Below are 15,767 nucleotides of genomic sequence, written 5' to 3'. Positions count from 1 at the left end.
GGTAATATCATGATCCCGTCAGAGCGTTCGTCGTACATTATGTGCCCGCCCAAATGTAGTTTAAAACGCCTCGCTGCGCCCACGCCTCGCCACGCAAACAAATAGAAGTTGCCATTGGCCGAATGGCCCCTGGTCTTTTCACGCGCATGGGGATATCTTGAAAAGCATCTCCCGCCAACACATGCCAGTGACCAAATGCCAGAATATGAAGGTTGTGGTTTGACCACGAAAACTAATGGGAGAAGGTAGTATCACAGAGTCAAAGGAAAAATTGTGCAGAGGTGCACACCGAGTGAGGCAGGCGTCTAGTCGTCGGCCAATTTGGCAAAATGTTTGGACCAAAGCCAACCAACGAGATTACTGGGATCATCCTGGTTCTTGGCAAGCCACAGTTCGCCCTTTTCGCCGATGACATCGAATATCTAGACACAATTAGACATGGACATTGATTGAGTGGCACTGAACTGAGAATAAAACCCTACCTCTCCAGCTTGGTATGTGAGATAAGGATACCCGGCCTCATGCTTGGTCGTCTCGATGTTAAATTCGAAAAGAGACGCAGCAAGCCAGAGGACATTGTAGCCGTTGATCGGTTGTCGCTCCCGAGACGAAGCACGGGACGAAGTCCGAGATTGGCGCGTGCTCTTCTCTGGTCCATCCGGCAAAGGAAGTGCAGACTGGAACAAGCCCGAGTACCGCTGGTTGTCGGGCATCTGGTAGCCTGAGGAGGGGTAAATGGAATTTGAGTACCGCCTTGCTTGTGCACCAGAGTCGGAGCTCTGTCTTGGAGCTCCATTTGAGTCATAACTCTGGCCTGTACCGGGCCGCATAGAGCCCGCAGCTAGGGACCGGGAGCTTGCGGACAGATCGGGGGTCATAGGAGAGGCCGAGCCACGGGACTGGCCATTGATACCAGAGTAATAGTCTCTGTAGGTAGAATAATAGAACTGGTGGGCTGGACTTGGCATCGAAGCCGAAGCGACCGTGGGAGACACGGTGAACTGCCCGCTGTGTCGCTTGCCGAAGTCGGGTGTTGGCAAGCTCGGTGCCACGTCACTGTTGATTGACAGGCCTCGTCCGCGCGTTGACGAGGCAGAGGAGAGCTCCGAAGGTCGAGGCCGTACTCTTGAGACGCCTGGATTAACGTCGTCGGCGCCAGTTGAATGAGAAGCACGTCCCTTGTATGCAGGGTTCACAATCGAGATTGCATTGACCTGTTCATCCTGGAATTTGTAATCCCGTTGGAAGGTTGAGACGATGTCTGCGATCTCTGGAACTTGGGGATTGTCTAGGACAATTTTCACTTTTTCCTTCCAGATCGAATACCATTGAGCCTGGATGTTAACGAAATTGCCGAGACAAATGTTACCAACCCTCTCTGTCAACGCCGAGAGCTTCGGCAGTTCCTTTTTGAGCGCCTCGTTGAGGGCGTCGTATTGTTCTACGCACTCGGACAGCTGCTTGTCGAGCTTCTTTCCGGCTTTCTTGAGTTGAATAGACTTCTCGTAGTCGAGGCGGCGTTTGGCCCGTTTCTTCATAGCGAGGGAGGGATTACCATATGATTTGATTACCAACTCGAAAGGCTCGATAACGTGCTTTCGAACTTGAGAAAGCTGTTGGATTGTTAGTATGTTCGAAGGAGAAAACGCCTCAAGGAGATTCTACTGACATGTTGCTCTAGGGCTACTTTCTCAACATCTCTCATAGACACATTGAAGCGCACCCACTTGCTTTCGATTTCGGGATGCGGCGAAGGCTGAAGTCGCATAACCAACTCCATCGATGACAGGTACTGGAGGAACTCATGAACATAAGTGGCGATTGTCCTCGTATAGAATTCAACGTCTCTTAGGACTACTTGGAGTCGCAGGTAATCGTCGCCGAACTTTTCGTGCAGCTTCTGATAATCGCTGTCCTCAGGTGGTCGATTGTTCGCTGGCTGAAGTTTGTCGACGCGCTTGCCGAAAGCTCTAGCGAATCCGGCTCGAACGTCGGACTCTTTCCGTTTCCTTCCGACGATCTGACCGACTAACTCGAAATTCTTCTTGGTCTTATTGATCTCCTCGATTGCTTCTTCAAGACAGGCTTTAGCGGACTCGAGGGCATGCCGATCCGGGTGGTCTGCGGGCGTCTCATGAAGCACTTGGATCAAGAGATTAGGGTATTTAGTGATCCGTTGCATGGGCTTGATGAGCAGCGAATCCAAGTTCCAGGCTTTCGTGAGGTCCCTGGCAACTTCGTTGCATTCGTTCAACCAAACCTTGACCGTTGGGTCCTCTTGAATCTGAATAAGGCGCTTGGCCGCATGATCACTATTTTTGAGGAATGTCTCGTGAGCGATTTTCATTTGTTCCATGTTTCGTGAGAATATTGGGCCGAGAGATGTTTCCCGATCTCTCGCGTCACTCAATTCGCCTGTAGCAGTCGGTGATCCATTTGAGATGGACGCACTGCCGTCTGCCACGGAAGATCCATCCTTCGCTACAGAGCGCGCGCCCTTCGGGATGTACACGCTGGACACCCCTTCCTTCAGTTCGGACAGAAAAGAGGAATGGAAAGCAATGATCTGATCAGTGTTGCGAAAGATGAGCTTGATAGTCTTATCGTCAAGCTGTGGGCAAGCCTCAGCCGTGCCTTTGTAAATCTCTTCCACAATATTCATATCTCGAATGAAGAACGCCTCTGTGTCGATCAATTCTTTGATTGTTTCAAGGCGGGTGAATAGCCTCTTCCGCTCCTTCGGTGGCAGGCCTGACGAGTTTTCATTCTGATCAATGCTATCAGCAAGGGTTTGCTGACTGTCCAATCGCGGCCGGCTGGATTGGACACCCTCCGAGGTTTCGAAAGAGCCTTGGTCGATCGAATGCAGAGCTGAGTCGGTATGATCAAAGGTCTCACTTTGTGGTCTCGACACGGAGATCGAACTCTGGTCACCAAGAAAGTAGCTACTCGGTCTGGTATCGTTGTAGTACTCGCTTGGTGGTGCAGAACTCAGAACATCCGGGAATGTAGCCTCTTCAGGCGGCGCTGGGGGAGAGTGATCTGGCAGGACAGGCACTGTCGAAAGCACCGTGCTATTCTTACGAGGCATGTAATCTACGACAAAGCCACCCCCTGTGTCAAGTTCGGGTAGTTGATGTTGTTTATTGGTGTCCGACAACATTGTACTTCGGTAGCTGCCATGTGGGGAGCTTCCAGGGCTGGACGTAAACATCTTGGAATCTCGATCATACTGTATTGACTGAGATCTCGAGGCTGTTTCTGAAACAGAGCCTCTTTGGCGATACACCACATCGTCATGTGGCAACTTTGGTGGCATGTCGGAATAGCCATCCTTGCTGTCGATGGAAAAGTCCGTCCAGACAGTGTTCTGGCTAGTTCGATTTGGGGGGGTAAGAGTTCGGGGAACATTGAGACCCGGTTGCGTTTCTGCAGTCCTTGGAGTTTCTGTCGAAAATCGAGTCGCTTCTGGTGCAAGTTCCGGTGGCCATGTCCTACTATGACCAACCTCGGTGTGTCCTGGAGGAATGCTACTCGACGAATCGCGAAGTCGTGCTGCTGAGTCAGCCACGTTAGGACCAACATAAAACTCCTCGAGCTTCTCGAGGCCAGAATCCTGGTCGCTATGCTCATTGCTTGAGTGGACCACCTCGCCAAGGGAGGATCTCCGGCTTGACCGACTGTGGTCATTTCGATCGTCTGCTTCTGCAAGTTCATCGTGTGCAGATGGAACCGCCAAGGTGTCCGATGCGCCGTCTGGACCCAGACTTGTTGGCGAGAAGCCAGATTCTCGATGGATAATCGTCACCGTTGTTTCGTAAGACGGCGCAACAAACGGCTGAGGCACATATTCATCGTCATCTTGATAAGATCCAGGAAGATTGGGATCTATGCTGAAGTCACTGCGGGTTGGGGTAGGTTGCACAGCATCCTGTGATGAGGGATCTAAGGAAATCTTGATAGATACGCTGTCGTTTACTGATTCTTCCTCAAACGGTGACTTGTACTCGGATATCGCTCGGGACACATCGGATTCTGCCCTTTCCTCGACCTGCGCTTCGGGTTCTGCGATTTCGTAGGGAATTTCATCATGTGTGCTGTGGTCAGCTAGCGGTGAAGACTCCTCCACTCCCCCCTGCTGCTGCTGCTGCTGCTGCTGAGGCGGCTCTGTCTGAGGTTCGACGTCGAATTCAGTTGTATTTGAAACAGCGGAGAGCGGTGTCTCTTCATGGATCTGGGGAGATGCCAGGCTGGGAAAGCTTCCAGGGATACCGAGGGTGGGTGAGTCGAAAGGTTGGCGCGCAGCTTCGGCTGTATTGGAATTTTCAGGCGACTCTGTAAAGTCTGTGGTGATTGTCAGGGGTAGCTGTTCAGGCACATCACTTTCTGGATTTTGTGCCCAGATCTCGGATTGGGTTTCCGGTTGATCCCTGAACGGTATCTCTGATCCAAACCCGAGGGCTGCGATGGCGAGGTCGTGTTGCCTCTGCTCTTCCTCTGCGTGCTGAATAGCAGCCAGCTCGAACTGGGCGGCCCTTTCCGCCTCCGCCCTTTCCGCCTCCGCCTTTTCCAGTGCCTCCCTTTTCCGCCTCTCTTTCTCTTTCTCTTTCTCTGCCGCCGCCAGCTTCCTTGCCGCCGCCTTGGCTTCTGTCTCCCGTATGCTCTTGGTATACGAAAGTTTGATCTGCTCTCGGCGCGATTCAAAGTCGATCGGTCCCATGGAAATCTTCCTCCGCCGTGTCGAGAGCTCGCTTGGCGGCTTGAGACCCGTTTTGTCCAGCTTATTGGGAGATCTTCCCCGCTCCACAGCCCTCATCCTCGAGCTCGCCGTCGTGGCACTGGATACGGGTTGGCGGGGCCTCGAGCTTCGCAAGGGCGGGGATAGTTTTGGCAGCGGCGCAGAAATGTAGGCATTTAACCGTTTGTTGCCACTTGGAGTAGTTGCGCCTAGCCTTGGCGGGTTCGCTCGCTTGCTCGGGGTGTTGAGGGTGGGTGTTTTCGCCCTCACAGCTGACGTTCCTCTGACCGCTGAGGTGCTCCTGGAAGCTGACGTACCGGCCGGGTTCGTCGTCTTCAACTTACCCGGCGTTCGTGTTGGTGGATGTTTGAGGGTAGAGGGGGAATTCGACCGTGAGTTGTCGGAGGAAGCGGGACTGCTCTGTTTTCGAATAGACAGGGGCAGCTTGGAGGACGCTGATGGCGGCGCCACGCCGGGGGTGGGATGTCTTCGTGAATGCAACGGCGTCTTGGTATTGAGGGGGCTCGGCTTGGACCTAGCAACATCACTCTGGGCCCTACCGTGACCTTTGTGTAGTTTCCCTGGTGGCTTCCCCTGGTTGCTTCTGTCATGCGCGGTGGCGGTTCCGTTGACGACACGATACCAATCGGTCGGTGAGGCAAGCTCGGCGTCAGCATGAGACAAACTTCGTTGGTGTAAACTGGTAGGGCTATGGAGATTGGACTCTGAAGTGCGCCTTGGCCGCACACCGTCGATCCCATAACCAACTGTGTCTGGATTACCTTCACCTGGCAATATCTCACCAAAGAGCAGGCTCCTACCACCGCTAGTGCTGCTGCTGCTGCTTTTGTTCAATCGAGGAACCGGCGGGGTTGAAAATGTCGGACTGGTCGGGGAAAGATTGTTCATGGACTTGGAGGTTAATCCTTGGGCACTGCTCGAGGCTCGAGGTTTCGAGATGCGGCTTGCGAACGACTGTGCGTTGTTAGACAGCTGGTCCTCGGGCACAAACTTGTTCCTCTGGGTCGATCGCGAGGCAGACGCGGGCGACGACGGCCCGCTGCCCGGAGGAATATCACGCGTCACAGATGACGGCAAGTTCGAGTATGGTGATTGCCCATTTGCATTGGACGGCCCCCCGACTCCGCGATAATTTGTCGAAGATGATGATGCTGATGATGTCTCTCGCGTGGGGATGCGTGGCACCGTCTTACGTGTGGTAACGGTGGTTCCGCTGTTAGTCGACTGCGCCGCGGCATTCTGATCGAACCGCCTCTTTAAATCCTTGACGCTGGGCTGACCTGCACCACCACCACCACCACCGCCACCATCGCCTTTGCTGCTACTGCTACCGTAAGCAGCTCCGGCTGCAGGTCTCGGCTTGCCTGCATCGCCGAGGGGCGCCGATGCTGACCGTGAGGCTGGTCTCAGACCAGTGCGGGTGGGTTGTGCCGGGGGAATCACAGGATGCTTTGGGGTCGTGCCGTTGCCGTTGGGTCGCAGGCCTTGGTTGTTTTGCCTTTGCGTGGGGAGCGTGGTGGACGCCATCAAGTCGCCGTGTTCGGCACTGCCACTGCTTGCGTGCGGGCGGTAGGTTCTGTAGAAGTCGTCGGGGTCTACGACCTCGATGCTCGAAGTAGAGTTCGCATCGGCGGCCTGGGAATTGTTTGCAGCATACGCAGCAAGGGCTGAATCAAAGTGCACCTGCTCGGGACTGTCCGCCAACTGGAACGGTAGGTGATTGAGTGCAGCAGAGGAGGGATAATTATGAAGAGAGTCGCCCACTACCAGATGGCTCGGATAAGAGTCTTGCGGGTCGTTGTGATGGTGTTCGATTTGGTCGTAGTGATAGCGAAGCGGCCGTGGCGGCGACTGGGGTTGTTGGACGAAGTCGAAATGATGGGCTGCCAATGGTCGATCCTCATCGTCGCGATTGCCGGCCTCCATTCTGGTGGCCTGCGCATCACCCTGAACATTCAGGCTTAAAAAAAAAAACAGACGGCGAAACAAGTACCTTGGCTGCCGACGACACACGCCTCAAAAGTTTCAAGGCAGAGTTCGATTGGGATTGCCTGTGGTTGCCCTGATCTTTTGGGTCCCTTTGCGCTTGATGTGTCGGCCTGCTGGAACGAGTGAGAGCTCAGACACTTTGCCCACTCAAACACCCAAACACATCCAGTGCTCTGGCAAGCTGCAGCTCTCGGGCAGGTGCAAGGTGCTGGCTGGCGCTGGAGGGTGCGGTTGGCGGGCTGCGTTGGAGAGTGGGGGAACTGTAGACGTGGACGGCCAGGACGGCGGGAACATGGAAGGATTTTCCAGGCCCTTGCAATTTGTTTGGATGACGAGCCATGTAAGATGCAAAAGACGTCGGGCCTCAGAAGCAATGATACGCTGGCATGCAGCGATGACTTGGAGTATCAAAATTGGCAATGGGTATGCAGGATGGGTCGCACAGCTGAATGCTGAATGGACCTTTGCACAACAAAAATATGTCAGTCCTCAAGTGAGCTTGAATAAGAACCTTTACTACCATGTTCCCGACTGCATGGGATAGGGTTGCATAGGAGTTGGTTTTCAGGGAATCAGGGAAAAGAGCGAGGTGCTTGTTACGGGTACGTCTCCGCTCTGAAGCCGACGTCCTGTGCTGCCAGTGTACCTACCTCGTACTACGACAGCAGCTAAATTGGAAGCCTTCTTGCATTTTTGCGGTGCTAAGGCGGGCTGAAGGGGCAGGCTGGCTTGTGGTAACCGATTTCGAGCCGGTCTCGTTCCTGATCTAAGCCCCCCCGGCTAGCTTGGCTAATATCGTGGCTACCCATTCGCTACGTTCCAGAACATGGGATCCCATCAAGGGTTCAATCAAGGCTTCGATCGGTTGCAAAAAGCATTCCTGAGTAAGTGCCATAGGTCAATTAAACAAAGCTCACAGCAGGATGATGTTTATTGATCCTGTGCAAGTCTGTTCTAGGACCTCGAGGCCCCTGGAGCAAACAGTGTCGCATGAGCAGAACTGCCGTGCCGTGGCTGAAGTAACCCCAAGCTGCAAGAAGATCTTTGCGTTCCTCACTCCTCGTAGGCAGTTCGACTTTTGCCTTTTTCATGACCCATTGGTACCTGCGTTCGTTGCCCAAGGCTCAAGTTTGAGAACCTGTCAAGTGGGCAACTCAAAGCCCATCCCGGCCAAGATTCAGGTGGACCCAATGCTGCTCGCTACCGGGTAATCCTAGCTTGTTGTATAGTTACTCATCAGAGTCCGCTCGACGTGACGCTGTTTGTCATGAAGCTGAGAAATGCCTTGATTCGCAAGACGGCACGACGAGACCTTTGTCAGCTTTACCCTTTAGACCATCCCATACCCTACTATCAAGACATCCTGTCATAGTCAATTGACGATGCCACGGCGCATCTGATGCATCCAAATTCCTGCCCGTTTTCCGTCCATAATTTTTAGGATGAAGTGACTGGGCATTGTCGATTTGAGGCTCGCCGCTAGCCTCCGTCCTCCTGCGCGCCGCTTCGCCTCGGTTGCATCTTGGAACTTGTCGCAGTGCATCTCTAGCCACTTTGATGACCAATCAGAGCCCTAATGGCATCCAGGCAAGATGCCCGGTCGTCGGCAGGAGCTTCGTAACCTGCCGGCAGCGAAGGAGAGGTTGACACCAGAGGCAACTTTAAATCGAGCAATAATACTCCGGTTCATGGTCGTTGAGTGTATTGACTCGTGGCTTAAAATACAGAAGCCGTGGTCGGCTGGGAGTCCCCAGGAGTTGAACGCATGAGATAGATTGGTCTAAAGCATGTGAGTACCCGCATAGTCAAACTCAGCTGGTCAGAGACAGCGCCCCCAACGCGCCACATAGCACATTGAATTCTGAAATGCCTCGGTCATACATGAGTAAACGTCACAGACACTTCACATATATTCCACTACCCATGAGCCATACCCAGTTCCGCTATAACCGGAACAACTCCCAATCAAATACTTGGTGAAGTACGGAGTGACGAAAACACTGGATGAAACCACTCCTACGGCGCTTTAGCAACATTGGAACTTTACGCCAGTGACGCACGTGGATCGACCTTTCAACTAATTAGACGCGCACGTTCAACGCGTCTTGGTTCTTTCAAACCTTCGCCGTAGCAACGGCGTCGGCAATGATTCTGTCATGAAACAACCCAACATCCTTTCAACGTACCGCCATCATTGATTGGCCAATCAGTTCATCCGGAGAGGAGTAATGTAGTCAGACGGGACTTTTTGTAACCTGACAAGGCTGCGTTGCGTTGAATTAGGCCGACATTACCACGGAGTCAATCCATCTAACTCACCCGCGCGAACTTCGGCCCATCCTGCATAGTGTAGCGTGGATATGGGCTCATCCAAGAAGCGCAGGAGCGGTTCAGCCGGTCCAACTGCATATGGCGAGCCACCAAGAAAGAAAGCACACCTATCACCAGAACACACCAAGACAAGTAGAGTCAAGCACGCCATCCTCAGCCTTTACTACCCTGAGATATTGACGTTGCGCCAGTATGTACTGCTCAAGCTGCCCGAGTCCTCAAGAATCAGGAGAAGGAAGATCTGCGCCCTGGGAACACAGTCTTCATCCTCTGCTGGCGCTGAAATATCAGACGTGGAGCGCTGCGTGGGTCAGCTATTGGACACCACCCTTGTCGGACTCGTCGAAGAGATCAAGAGCGTTTTGGACAGTCGCTGGGAGGAGTGGACCAGTTTCCCACGAAGGGGCGACGAATCCTACGTGACGCTGTCTGATGGCCTTGTCGGCGCTACCTTCTCGCAGTCTGAGGTGGGTTGGAGGAATGGTTTATACCACAACACGGTGGCTGACACCGAGTAGATAGTTGACTTTGTTATCTGGCTGCTCTTCTCAAGAACCAAAACGCCAGGGTCGTTTCCTAGACACCTGCTTAGTGATGGATTCCGTCGAGGCGCGCCCTCCAGACCACAAGGGCAAACTGGCGGTTTGGCACACAATGTCCCAGGCGTATACTCGTTATACCCAAATCCTCATGTCGAAAGACTGAAAGAAGCGCCATGGCCTCAATTTCTGAAGCTCTTGGGCAGCTGTGGCGATCGTATCATGATGGACCTGCTACTTGACTGCTCTGTCTTTCTGCGTCTCAGCTCCGGTCAGGATAACTATCAACAAATAAGCGGTGAGAACCAAGCACGGGTGGAAAGATCAAGTCGTGATATTAACCGGTTTGGACACAGGTCTACCTTTGAGTGACGCCCGACCTCTTCACCAAGGTAATGATCAGGTCATATCGAACAGTGGTTTTGAACGATCGCCATCCGATATTAGTTTCATGCGAAACCGGATGCTCTACGCACGAGCGGCTCTAAATGCCAAAGGCCTGGTCCATTTCGGCTTTAGGCACATTCGTAAGCAACCCTAGCCGTGCTCGATGACGAATTCCGCTTAACGTCCACAGATGTGCTCAATAGAGCGCCGCACCAGCAGCTCTGCGACCATGAGAGCGACGGCCAGGACCGTGTGGCAGCTCAGAACAGAATCAACACCACGAAAGTCATGATGTACATGTTCCCTCGACAATTCGGGCTTCACAATGCCTTCACTTCTACGGTCAACTTTGCAGAGACTTCTCAGAAACTCAAAGACTATACCCTCCGCGAAGAGGAGATTTCGGAAAAGTTCGGCCACCCTGGCCAGCCCAAATACAAAATCTCGATACCCAAGAGACTCAGGGGTCGGGTGAGGGATTTGGTGCAGAAACTGCAAGTGTTGCACCATCGGTGTTCCTATTCCAAGCTATTAGAGCACTTCTGTCCGGTACGGGCTGCCTTGACGTGGTGATTCCATGTTCCGCTGACGTATCTAGATCAAGACAACGACCGAAGGAGTCAAGTCCTCACAGTCAAGTCGGATTCAACGCCAGAAGACGACAAATATGTCAGGTGGCAGGGGAAAAGCAGCCACCCACCAATCCCAACCTACTGCCAAAGCCCCAGAAACATCTCATCCCTCATCTCTCATGGGCCTAGCGACCCCAGCCGCGCACGTATCGGCATTCTGCCAAGCGGTAGTATCAAAAATGATTCCGAATGACTTTTGGGGCACCAACTCGATTCAAAATCACAACAAAGACATACTTCTCAAAAATATCGACCGGTTCATCCGTCTGAGACGTTTCGAGAGTATGTCGCTCCACGAAGTGATGCAAGGAATGAAGGTGAGTATTAGCGCAGACTCTCGACACGAATTCTGCTCACAGTTTTTGTCAGATCACCGACATAGAATGGCTCGCCCCGGACCGTCTCACGGCCCACAAGACATCTCGTACAGACATCCGAAAGCGAGCTGAGCTGTTCCATGAATTTATGTACTATGTGTTTGATTCTATCGTGATACCCCTGCTTCGTAGTAACTTCTATGTTACCGAGTCGAGCGCACACAAGTATCGACTCTGTTTCTTCCGACATGACGTTTGGCGCTACGTGACCGAACCTGCGATGGCTGCTCTGAAAACTAAAATGTTTGAGGAAGTCAACCTGGATGTTGCCCGTCGAATCCTTGACTCTCGACGGTTTGGATTTAGTCAATTGAGGCTGCTACCGAAGGAGACTGGCGTGCGACCAATCATGAACTTGCGCAGGAGGACGATGATGAGAAATAACAAGAAGCTGCTTGGCCCGAGTATAAACTCCACTCTTGGTCCTATCCATACGATGCTTCAGCTGGAAAAGGCACGTACTTCCATGGTCTATAATTTGTCCCCATGCTGACGGTTGCAGTCGGCAAATCCGGCCAAGTTGGGCGCGGCCATGTTCTCTGTTGGAGACGTATACAAACGTCTCAAGACTTTCAAGTCTAATAGAAGCTCCTCGTCCCAACCCTTGTACTTTGCTAAAGTGGATGTACAGTCCGCTTTTGACACCATCCCACAGTCATCCATTCTTGCGCTACTAGACTCGATTCCGCAGCAGCGAGAATACAGCATCTCGAAATATGTTGAGATCACGAACAACACAATGGATTTAGCAGTAAACAGCAATGCGGTCAAGTCAAAACCTGTTCGTAAATGGCACTCTATGGCGACGAAGAGCCGTAACGCATCTGCTCTGCTTCAATCTCCAGACTTCAACAAAGCGGCAAAGAAGAAAAACACAGTCTTCATCGAAAGTGTGGTAAAGAGACAGTACGAAACGAGCGGTTTACTTAGGCTGCTCGCCTCTCATATACAGCAAAATCTCGTCAAGATTGGTAAGAAGTTTCACCGACAGAAGGAGGGCATTCCACAAGGATCTGTCCTGTCTTCGATTTTATCCAACTATTTCTACGCCGACCTCGAACGGCGCGTTTTGAAGTTCCTCGACTCGGACGACTGCTTACTGCTCCGCCTCATCGACGACTTTCTTCTCATTACGACAGACAGGGAGAAAGCCGCTTCATTCGTGACGACCATGCACAAAGGCGTACCTGAGTACGGCGTCACGGTCAGTCTCGGCAAGAGCCTCGTAAACTTCGACCTAACGCTCGACGAAGAAGCTGTCCCCAAAGTACTTGACGGCCGCGGCTTTCCGTACTGCGGGACTCTGATCGACTGCAAGACGCTGGATATCACGAAGGACCGCGACCGCGGTGGCAGGGACACGGCCATCTACAACTCACTAACAGTCGAATTCACTCGGTTCCCGGGCCAGACGTTCCAGCGCAAGGTCCTGAATGCTTTCAAAATCCAGAGCCACATCATGTTCTTCGATACGACGCTTAACTCGGCGCACACGATGCTGGGCAACATCTTTAGCGCCTTCGCGGAAACCGCATCCAAGATGTGGGCATATGCGCGGTGCCTGCCGCGGGGGAAGCAGCCCGCGGCAGGAATGATCAACAAGACCATCGCCAAGCTCGTCGATCTAGCTTATCTACTCTTGGTCAGTAAGGCTAGGAAGTTGAATTACCCTGGATACCAGTGCGATGTCAAGAAGCCCGAGGTAGCGTGGCTGGCATTCACGGCTTTTCAGAAGGTGTTAAGGGCGAAGCAGTCGGGGTATGGCGATGTATTGGCTTGGCTTGAGATGGAGATTGGGAAGTTGGCTCTAACCAAAGAGATTCGCAAGGGGCGAGTGAGTAGCTTACATTTGTAGACCTTTTTCGTCTCACGATAGCAACGGAGGCAGAGTAGTAAGCTGGATAATAGCGTCTGAAAAATGCCGCAGGTCACGAAACCCAGCAAGTGTTCTTAAAACAAAGCTTCATTAGACTCCGGTGTATGGTCTATCAACGGTATTGCGCGCTCTATTCTTACATGCCAAATGTCACGCTCTCTATCCATACACCACCCACATGCTACATAGATCTATCTATCTGTTCATTTATCAGATGCCAACCCCACACTGCCACCAATGCTTCCCCGTGTACCAGTGCGGAAACGTATCCCTATCGTACCTCCACCACCTATCCCCTGGCGTCCCCAACCCCATCCACCGCATGACCGAAAACGGCACCGGCTCATACAAAAATAACGCACTCCTCCCAAAGTCGTCAAACAAGAACCCACAGCTGAAATGCAACCACACCGCCGTGAACGCAAAATTTCCCGCTCTCCTAGCCCACCGTGGCAAGCCTTCGATCTGACGCTTCAACATCCTGCTGCACATGGCCTGGACCTGCGCGCCCACACCCGAGAGCAGGAAGAAAATGCACGGCTCCCAGGGTCTAGTCTTAGGCACTGTGCTATAGCTCCCCGAAGCGTGGACGAACCCGGACAGAGCGAAAGCGACTAGAGCCCCCACGGCAGCGTGGCCCGACGACCCCTTCTTGACGTACCCGCGGTTGACCAACCACTGCGTCGGAGCTGAGAAGCCGACCCGGAACGACTGGTGCCACCACGTTCCCCAGAATCCCTTGAGTCCGTAATCGAGGACGGCGGTGAAAGAGCCCTGAAAGCTTGGCAGATGCCAGGGGTGGGCGCGGAAGCCGAGGATGGGCGGGAAGAGGAGGGCCAGGCAGAGGACGCCGAAGTTCCAGGATAATTGCAGCGCGCTGAGAATGCTGATGAAGCCAAGGGTGGTGCGCTCGATGGAGAGGAGGGCTGGGGGGAGGGAGGCTAGGTAAGGGGGGAGGGGATAGTTGTGGTTGGGGCCGAGGATGAAGTAGGGATCTTGCGTTATTAGGGTGGCGCAGAAGTCGATGATGAGGTAGGAGGGGATTATGTTGAAGATGAGGCGCTCTGTGACGAGATCCCGCCGGTTTGTGTGGCGGGTGTAGCCAAATCGGCTGTGGTTGCTCATCCGGGAAAGGGGCATAGGCTTGTATGGTGGTAGTACGGGGATGGCCCAATTCCAGCCTGCGTAGTCGTTGAATCAGTATAAAACCTGGAAATAATAGGTTTGAAGAACCTACCAGTCATGCGAAGTGTGCTAACGATATCGAAAGCCCAGTCGAGGCGCGTGAGGAACGGTGCATCCTCTGGATATTCCTGCCAATCATAGACGAACTCCTGACTGGCGCCCAACTCTAGCTCGGTGCGTTCCTGGCAAAGGTAGTCGCATCTACAGTCGGACCGTTCCAGGACTCTCTCCATGTTCGCTCGCATGGCGTTCTCCGTTTCCCCAAACTCATCACCAGCTTTGGCATTGATGGACCCATTAGCATGCAGCGTGTGGCCATTTGCCTCATGCAAAGAAGTGACGGGTTTCTGCCTCTGTTGCCTTTCCCTCAAGCCTCCATTTGCATGTCCATTAGACGCATGGCCGTTGGGTGCTTGCCCGTTTGCTTTCGGCGTCAAAGAAGTCGAAGTAGCCGAAGATTCGCCATCCGCATTCGCCCCCAGCATCTTGTCCGTAACATGTCTATTGGCATGAACAGTGCGGGACCGATCAGAAACCCCCCCCGCAATTCCGCTGTAGAACTTGTTCCTCACAAGCTCTACCCTCTTCGCATCCCACTGTGGCCGCGTCCACACCAAGACGGTAAAATTCCAAATAAGTCCCCAAGCCCCGATCAGCCCAGCTCCGTAGGAACACGCAAAGTTGAGGCTGCTGACCTCCAATATCATCTTGATATTGAACGCCGTGGTGAAAGCGAGAATCAGCCACCGTGCGCGATACAGCCAGGGGCGCTTCTTGTGCGGGATGGCCAGGTACAGCGTGGGTATGACTTGATAGGCGAGAAAACATAGGGGCACCAGAAATGGCCTCTTGTTTCCCGAGAGGATGTCTTCCTTGGCTTGTGTGCGATATATGTGGCGATACGTCGTGGCCAAGCCCACAGGTCCTGTCATGGTCATTTCTTTGTTTGCTGTCACCTGGGAAGCGCCGGGCGTGGAACAAGTTGCGCTATGAGGCTTTGCGAGCGAAATCCAACTAGGAGCAGAAGTTGGTGAGGACAATCAGAAGTGCGAGGCCGTGCTCAAAGATGCGAGGAAGCGGAGAACAAGTGCCACCGACCAAACGAAAAGATGCAATACAGTACAAGGATCTAAAAGTCAAGAATCTCACATTGGGGGCCGGGTGAGGTATCGAGTCGTGTCCTGTTGAAGAACTGATGTCTAGGGATTTTTCTCCAAGCCTCTGCCTCTCACTAACCTAGGAGCAGGTGGCGTGATCGTTTTGCCGCTACCCAAGTCGACGAACACGACATTCATGGCATGTTCCACAGTGGCCAGACACAGCCGAGGGATGATGAATGACGGACAATTTAGCAGCGTCAGGGTATATTCATCGTCTGATGTTTCCGCATGTGCCATAATGCTGGATGTAGACCCACTTTAACCAATGTTCGACATCATGACGACGTCGAGGTCAAAACTGCAGGTGACAGAGCTGAAGTCCGGATTACTTTGCGGGTCCGGATGGTTGAGAAGCAACCGGGGTTTGACGGCTTCGTTCGGCATGTTGCATGCTCACCATCTGGACATACGGCCTCCCCGCTGCATGAACGAGTCATATCCGATTCGAGTCATTTGACAATTATCATACGCGGAACAAATAATGATTTGGTCTCTCGAAACCCAACATCAGACTGTCCACGGCTTTGAGGGG

At 53.0% G+C, this 15,767-nt stretch overlaps 4 protein-coding genes across 4 annotated transcripts; 2 read left to right on the top strand and 2 right to left on the bottom strand.

Moving 5' to 3' along the window:
* Window positions 1–305: 305 nt before the first annotated feature.
* BCR38DRAFT_483492 (uncharacterized protein) lies at window positions 306–6,685 on the bottom strand (the record flags this gene model as incomplete). The annotated part of the gene is made up of 3 exons (XM_040863634.1): window positions 306–422; window positions 483–1,613; window positions 1,670–6,685. 3 exons carry the CDS (start codon window positions 6,683–6,685, stop codon window positions 306–308), a joined length of 6,264 nt encoding a protein of 2,087 aa, XP_040716777.1.
* A 2,128-nt stretch (window positions 6,686–8,813) lies between these two features.
* BCR38DRAFT_166695 (uncharacterized protein) lies at window positions 8,814–10,046 on the top strand. The gene is made up of 2 exons (XM_040853816.1): window positions 8,814–9,546; window positions 9,598–10,046. Exons 1-2 carry the CDS (start codon window positions 9,109–9,111, stop codon window positions 9,988–9,990), a joined length of 831 nt encoding a protein of 276 aa, XP_040716776.1. The 5' UTR covers window positions 8,814–9,108; the 3' UTR covers window positions 9,991–10,046.
* Window positions 10,047–12,605: 2,559 nt separating this feature from the next.
* On the top strand, window positions 12,606–12,869 carry BCR38DRAFT_339190 (uncharacterized protein; the record flags this gene model as incomplete). The annotated part of the gene is made up of 1 exon (XM_040855683.1): window positions 12,606–12,869. One exon carries the CDS (start codon window positions 12,606–12,608, stop codon window positions 12,867–12,869), a length of 264 nt encoding a protein of 87 aa, XP_040716775.1.
* A 115-nt stretch (window positions 12,870–12,984) lies between these two features.
* Window positions 12,985–15,143, bottom strand: BCR38DRAFT_166690 (membrane bound O-acyl transferase family-domain-containing protein). The gene is made up of 2 exons (XM_040853815.1): window positions 14,128–15,143; window positions 12,985–14,071 (listed from the first exon to the last, which is right to left on the bottom strand). The coding sequence occupies exons 1-2, from the start codon at window positions 15,011–15,013 to the stop codon at window positions 13,101–13,103; spliced, it is 1,857 nt and encodes a 618-aa protein (XP_040716774.1). The 5' UTR covers window positions 15,014–15,143; the 3' UTR covers window positions 12,985–13,100.
* Between the last annotated feature and the right edge of the window lie 624 nt (window positions 15,144–15,767).

This window comes from Pseudomassariella vexata, assembly GCF_002105095.1.
Source record: "Pseudomassariella vexata strain CBS 129021 chromosome Unknown BCR38scaffold_5, whole genome shotgun sequence".
Lineage (NCBI taxonomy): Eukaryota > Fungi > Ascomycota > Sordariomycetes > Amphisphaeriales > Pseudomassariaceae > Pseudomassariella > Pseudomassariella vexata.
Note: the sequence above shows the minus strand (reverse complement) of the source record. Positions and strands in the feature narration are given on the sequence as shown.